General features: G+C 48.6%; 2 protein-coding genes across 2 annotated transcripts; both read right to left on the reverse strand.

The window, feature by feature from the left end:
• Positions 1 to 53: 53 nt before the first annotated feature.
• EDB91DRAFT_1350621 (uncharacterized protein) lies at positions 54 to 1889 on the reverse strand. The gene is made up of 9 exons (XM_041326079.1): positions 1582 to 1889; positions 1463 to 1524; positions 1151 to 1401; positions 1049 to 1097; positions 951 to 999; positions 695 to 888; positions 461 to 631; positions 219 to 400; positions 54 to 161 (listed from the first exon to the last, which is right to left on the reverse strand). Exons 1-7 carry the CDS (start codon positions 1769 to 1771, stop codon positions 539 to 541), a joined length of 888 nt encoding a protein of 295 aa, XP_041171126.1. The 5' UTR covers positions 1772 to 1889; the 3' UTR covers positions 54 to 161; positions 219 to 400; positions 461 to 538.
• A 1640-nt stretch (positions 1890 to 3529) lies between these two features.
• EDB91DRAFT_1022191 (uncharacterized protein) lies at positions 3530 to 4721 on the reverse strand (the record flags this gene model as incomplete). Its single annotated transcript, XM_041312585.1, has 2 exons — positions 3530 to 4591; positions 4665 to 4721. Coding segments are annotated over 2 exons (1119 nt in total), but the record flags the coding sequence as incomplete, so codon positions are not given.
• Between the last annotated feature and the right edge of the window lie 2359 nt (positions 4722 to 7080).

A 7080-nucleotide genomic window follows, 5' to 3' on the forward strand; every position in this document is an offset into this window, starting at 1 on the left:
GACGGCGTGATACTAATGTGATGCTCGTATGTACATTGCAACCTATTGCAACTCTAGAATTCACCATCTACATCGCCTTCCTCACGACGCATATTTTCTGCATGATCCTCTTCTTGACGCGCCGACGTTACAGTTGTCTTCCTCGCCGCCTCTCCGATAGGCTGGCAGTGACAGTGACAGTAGATAATTTCAAACTGTCGGCCCTCACAGCCCCTCACAAACACATCTGTGACATACGCCGAACCACTCGCTACAGTACCTATCATGCTCACATATGATCCTGTGGCAGTTATTTTTTCCCAGTCAGACTCGATCTCCTCGTCAGAAAAGAGGAATTCACAGCCGCGGATGCACTCCTGGAAAGGCTTGCGCACGAAGCGGTCGAATTTTTTCAGCGAGCCTGTCCCAATCGTATTCTCGATCAGTTTACATGGATAATTAGAGGATGACGAAGACGCACAGTTTCTATCGAAGTAGTCGTGGCTTCGAGAGCGCCTTTTAAGGAGATCTTCGTTGAAGAACTCCCCACCAAACATGATCATCTGATACAATAGCATGTCCCCTCACTTAAGTCCCTCTCTTCATATGTCGTGGGCTTGAACAACGGTCGACTAGTGAGGGCGTTCAATACCTTGAGATGGAAACAGAGGAGTCAGCCACTGTGACCTCGCTCTAAATGACATAAACAACGTACGATACAACCAAAGGTCCAGATGTCCACGGATTCATCCCACTCACCTGCAAGAAAAATTTCCGGGGGCCCTAAACCGAGAGGCGTAATGTCGTCTGTGGTCTGACGATTGTCAAATTGCGCTACACAACCACCAAGAACAGTCTGCGAAGATGTACCACTACCCCGATCAGCTAGCGCAAACTTCCCGCCTGCGACTAGGAGTCGGATGAGGGAATGACTGAATGACCATTTTAGTCAGGCTTTTTTTCAGGCGGACGGGTGAGCGGAGGGTTGGCTTTCAGCCACTCTGCGATAGCCTCCGTGGTCTATGTGTTACTCAGGGCAACCATAATATTGTCTGGCTTGATATCTAACAAACTCAAATATCATAACAGAGAGTGAGACAGCAGACCAAATAACGAGCCTGTATGCGCGATGCTCAGCAGGATATCTCTCAGTATGCGCTTCACCACGGACAATGGTAAATATCCATAGTTCGGCATACTGGCCCGTATCCCCTGGATGTCGGGGCCTAGTAGCTCCATAACGAGACACAAATGTTCGCCATCTGCTTCGATGCCCTGACGGTAGAAATGGGTCAGTAGTCGAGCAAAACTACCTGACGTGTCAGACGAAAGGGGCTGAAGTACTTTCAGTTCCTGAAACTTGTTTTCCCTGTTTAGTTGGTTGGCGTATCCGTTCAATATCTTGAGAGCGACATAGTGATCCTTTCTAAGCATAATAAGCCGGATGTAACTACTCATTCCGGTGAGCGCTCAAGTATCCAACGTGCCGCAAATCACGAGCAAGCCACAAGCTCGATATAGTGCCAAATCCTAGCTTTGCTTCAACTTTGAAGCGCGAGTCAGGCCCAAGGAAGTAGCCCGGGCCACCTTAAAACCACCCACAAGCTTCCTCAGCCGGAATCCCAAGGGGTTCCTCAGCAAAAATGAAATGGGGAAGGTCGTCTGCTTGCGTGGCTTCTTGAGTCATCGTAGTATAAAGCCATGTTGATAGTACAGGACGAACAGATGGATGTGAGTTCGGTCGGTGTTGGGTAAATTTGGGGCAAACACCGTTGAGGAGGAAGCGGCGCATGAGGTCAGAAAAATGCCCTCGGATTTTACTGTGCTATCAGTGTGAAAAATTAGATGGTCGGTGACATGTACTTAAGTAGTAGTATGTGTGGATCCACAAGGATTACTAGCACTGCTTGATCACTGCTTGACAAGTGCTCTACCACGCCAATCGCTGCAACTTGAAGGGAAAGCTCCAGAGCTTGTCGCTGAGTTTGCCATTGATTGATCCTGGCAGTACCTCAGGAGGACAGTGCCTGCAATTGTAACAATTAAAGTTGCAATAAAGCACGATGGATTATTAGTAGCCACAACTCGGTGGTTCGGCGATATCGATGCAATTATCGGTGATCCATATTCAAGAAATGATTCAAAGAGTTCGCGGCACAGCGCAGAACACGACTTACCGGATCCAATCCTTGTCCAATCCTATCCAAAACACGGCAGTTGGATGTCACTTGGGTCGTACTACCTTCTGCGATACCTCCTCATATACACAATATCGTCCCATTAAGCTTGATCAAAGCTTAGGACTTAACTCGGTCGAATTGCGAAGTGTCTTGGTGATACAATATCTACAATTGATGCGATAGCTCGGTAAGTGATCGTGAACGCTATAGAAAATCATTTGCGTGACTGATTCAGGCAGTCCCAGTACCTTCATCTTCAAACAGCTTGAAATTCAAGCCCGGCGGAAACCCATCCAAAACGAAATCCAAGAAATTCCTCCTGTGCCTCCCCAACCACGCAAGAGCACCGACGATGGCCATCTCGTCGATCCATTTTTTGATGGTCATCCCTGGAGTGTCCCCTCCCGGCGCCGGCTCGTATCCCCGGAGGGATGTCCGTACGATTGCCTTCATATTCAAAAAAAGCAAGTCCGAATGCGCCTCTGGCATCTTGACAATGAGCCGGGCCTCGGGCCTCTCGCGCGGCTGCGAAGAGTACGGTTCCGGCAGTGACCCCAACATCGTGCGACCAAGACATTGGATTATGGAGGCTGTTAACTCGTAGTAGCTCTGACTGATGGGGTTGGTAGGTCGGTCCCAGTCATCCCGCATATTCCTCGTAGTGAATATGCCATGTGAAAACTGGAAGAGAATCCTGATGGTGAAGCCCGCTTGTACACAATCTGTGTGATGTTTGCGATAAATCCATCTGCGTGGGTGTCTTTCTTGAATAGTCTTGACAAGATCTCGGGGGCCTCTGGCCTGCTACATGAGAGCATATGCCACACTCCAGAGTCACTTGACGCACGTGCAAGAAAGCTCACTACGGCGACTTCATCTTGGAGCTCTTCCAAAATCCCTTTGCCTCCAGACATCACCGCGCCCAATGTGCTCATGTGTGGTATCATGAATTGGAAGAGTTGAGAAGACGTCTCATTGGGAATCGAGGAGAGTAAAGGGGTGAGATTGACGCCCTCAGCGAAAGACATCATATACTCCAAATCTCCCTTGCAGGTATTGAAAGCCTTGTCGACTTCTCGGCTGATTTCGTCTGCGAATGAGGTGGGCTTTGCTTTTTCCATGATTTTCAGAACCAGGTGTGCCCTGTCGTATGCAGAAGGGAACTGCTTTCGTCCCGTGCTTATCTGCATAAGAAGTACATAAAGTACTACATCAACGAGTGAAAGTGCGTCGAAATCTTTGTCGGTGACAGCGGCTGGTGACTGCAATGGTGGGCGAACTGCTGGGAGTTCTGCCCCCGTACTGGCGGTCAAACGCCCAATGAGCGGGATGACCAGGTCGCTCTCCGGGAGGTTACTTGGCAAACTCCGGTATGCACGGGCGGTGCGAAGCATACTCTCCCTTGACAGGAAAGTCAAAGAGCCTGTTTGCTTCACGTTGATTAATACAACGGAATTCAGCTCCAATGTTTGAGGTCGGGACAGCTTTGTGATTTTGAACACAAAACTGTCGTTTCCCCCTTCATCAGAAGACCTGTAGCGTGCAAGCGACTTCGCGGATTTGAAATCTGCAAGGCTCAGTATGCCATGTTTCCCATTCGCGTAAGATGGTGGTACTGGATTGATATTGAGCAAGCAACTCTTGAATGAACCCGCTGGTATGTATGCTTTCGTTTCTGGACGCAGCAGCACGCAGCGCAGGACAATAGCAATGCGAGGGCTGACCACGAATATGCGGTGCAGACCAGGGCAGCCACCTGCCAAACCTTCCCACAAACCAAATCCATTGTTGGTGAGGATAAATTCTTCCCCTTCTGCGGCTTCCCAGATACTGAAGAAGTAGTTGTTCGCCTGACCGTGGTAAGCAACAACTGGGTAGCGTTCGAAATCAGGTGAGATATGCGATTCTGCGATCATTTTTTGAAGACCTTCTTCACCATACTTCTCTATGAGTTCCGCAGCATCCCGCATGATGTCTGAATGAGACGCGTCGAGGTAGTATCTGAGGACGTATAGCCATGTCTCAACAGCGGATTGAGTGCCTTTTGCCTTCATGAAGGACTCAATCCACTGACGGGCCCCAGCGTTTTCCGGGTGATCCGCTTGAAAGTAAGCACTGGAGCACGATGCATTGCGATAATGCATGATAAACAGGAACTTCCGGAAGAGCTCTAAAGACCTGCGCTTCAGAGTGAAAGTGCCGTGAGGAAGCGCTTTATGCAAGTCCATGATGATGGAGGCTGCCTGACGTTCGAGGTCAGCTAGTTTCTTCTCTAATTCGTTGACATCTTCGGTGTTGCGGACATCCTGGTAGAAATTTGATACGCCGTAAACCTTTCCAATAGGACGAATGTCAAGGTTGCCTGTAGCAATGTCATAGTAGTGGACGTATTCAGGGTCAACACCAGTGAGTCCGAAACTCTTTTTGCCGTTCTGCTTTGGACCTGCCATAGAGAATATGATTACTGTTCGTCTACATGAAGAGTGCTCTAAAAACGCACTTCACAGGTCCGACTTGGAATCTTCGCAATATGAATCGTGGAATAAAATGCTGATATTGATCCGTATGTGCCTGCGGAGAGGCATCTGTCTCCTCAGCCTCTCCTGTGAGCTCTGCTTTCGCTTGTTGTTTGGGGGTTCGAGTATTCCCGCGACGTCTTGGCATTCTGTAGTGTCAGTGGAAAGTATGAACGAGAGGGACTGCCAAGCGCTGAGACGTGGCGTACCTCGCGGCTAGCGTGGTATTACGCTAGCAAAGGCATGCGGTGATCTGCACCTGTCCATCTATAGAAGTGGGGAGAGGCAACTCTCTGCCAATTTCAAACTCCGCGCGTGCTCTCGCCAAAGGGGTGTGTGGCTGAAATGGTGGTTAATGAAACCGTCGACTGCTGGACATTAAGCACAACATTATGAAGACTACATTGTATGGAGACTTTGCTGCGAAATATAAAGCTGATTGTATTCTCCATACAAAAAAGGGAAAACATGTGAATTGTAAGGCTACAATGTTAGGCAAAAGCTCATGCAACCAACTTTTTCAAAATTTTCCATGGAGATTACAACTAAACCATGAAAAAAAGGCCTCTGATGGCTTCTCTCAACCCCCCAGCATATCGTGTTCAGTCACAACAGGGATGTCACAGGTAGCAGACTCATATTGCATTACATAAGCCTCATAAACGCGTTGCATTGCATTGCAAATCCACAGAGACCACTGTAGAACTCTCAATGCCCTCCCTATACCACCCAGGGGACCGTTGGAAAACTACCAAGAGACATTCTACTGCCCAGAATGATCAGTTAGCTCAGCTTCATGCAAAAAAATGCGCCAGAAATGAAAACACCCCTCCAAGTCCTCATAGCCCTACCCCCACCATGTCCCAACCTCCACCAGCACATGCTTCCTCGCAAAACATTGACTCACAACTGGAGGCTCTAATGCAGCAGATACAGGCACTCATGTCATGCACTGTAAACGCATCTCAGCGTGAGAAGCATGCCAAGGCAAAGGCTGAAACCTTGCACAAGCGTGTATGAGAAGCTGAAGCAGAATGCCATCGGCAGACCACCCAAGCTGATGCTAGTGTTATGTGCATCAGCACTCTTGAAAAACATAATGGTGAACTTACCAAAAGAACCAAGGCTTTGTCCATGCGAGCTGCTCATGTTCCGGGACAGAAGGTTCATGCGGGCAAGAATGCAGTCAACAAACTTGTTGTTTCACGCACCATGTCTGAGCCAACCTTAAAGCTGAAGGAAGGTGGTGTTATCACAGATGCTGCTCAAGATATGGTCTGTGACCTTGTAGCTATCCACAATTTTCCTGTGTTGAGTGTCAATGGAGCAATAGCCACAATGTCCTCTGTCATAGGAGTTGATCTGGAGGGCACAATTAGTGAATGGAGCATTGGTCAGATCATGAAGGAGGCTTCAGTGGCAGCACAAGTACAACTTGTGGATGAGATCACACAGGTTGAAGGTACGAATTTATTTATAATTGTAGTCAGATCAGTCAGATAATGTGGCCACAACAGGAATAACCTTGAGCAGTGATGGAACAACTCATAAAAATATTAATTATCAGTCTCACCACCTCACATACTCCTCACCTGATGGGGAAGGTGTGACCCGATTTGCTGGCATCCTGCATGAAGTGAACCATACAAGTGAAACACAGTTGCAGGGTTGGAAGGACACAGCCAATGAAATGTATGCTGCTTATAATGAGTGTATGGACCACTCTCAAGATCCCCAAGAATTCGCAGTGAAATCCAAAGGCATGCTCACAGATCATGCTGAGGATCAGAAAAAGCTGGTGCGGCTGTTCACGGAATGGAAGTGGAATGTGTGAGAGAGAAGTTCGTGGCGAGAGGGCACTGGCCTCCCTACCTCCGGATGACATCACTCGTATCATTGATCACATGATGGAATGCATCATTGCTGCCGCCAGGAGGGGTCAATGGGTGGGATGCATTGCCACTTGACTGAGCAGCACAGACGCACAAAGGCAGCTCACCAGCAGCTGCATGTTCATGTCGGGGAGCAATGCTTTGCAGCTCTGACAGATGCCTGAAAAGGAGGCAGTTGACTTTTTTCGTCTGGGCCAGCTGCTATATGCACAAGGAGTTAAATGCTGTCAAAGGGGGTAATGCACGCATGACAGCATGGTGGGTTAAAAATGGGATTGAGGGGCCAATTCTGCTGATGAATAAAGATAATGCAGCCACAGCTGCATCAGGGGGGAACACTGCCACAGCATCATGTGCAGTTCAAGTGTCAGGTCATGGGGCTGTGAAGGCACTCAACCTCACTGGAGGTGTATTCCGACACAAGGACAACAAGAAAGGCCAGCAGGATGCCTTCTGATACTACATGGAAGATCAACTTGGCTATTTCTCTGCCTGGCCTGACACGAGCAACAC

This window comes from Suillus paluster (assembly GCF_016628075.1).
Source record: "Suillus paluster strain FC165 chromosome Unknown EDB91scaffold_111, whole genome shotgun sequence".
NCBI lineage: Eukaryota > Fungi > Basidiomycota > Agaricomycetes > Boletales > Suillaceae > Suillus > Suillus paluster.

Bases quoted from the DNA above. Each gene is read 5' to 3' on its own strand.
- EDB91DRAFT_1350621 (XM_041326079.1), bottom strand. From the start codon at position 1,771: ATGCGCCGCTTCCTCCTCAACGGTGTTTGCCCCAAATTTACCCAACAC. The intron at 1,525-1,581 runs GTGGGTGGTTTT...CGCGCTTCAAAG, and splicing joins GATTCCGGCTGAGGAAGCTT to TTGAAGCAAAGCTAGGATTT. The intron at 1,000-1,048 runs GTTAGATATCAA...AGTAACACATAG, and splicing joins CTGTTATGATATTTGAGTTT to ACCACGGAGGCTATCGCAGA.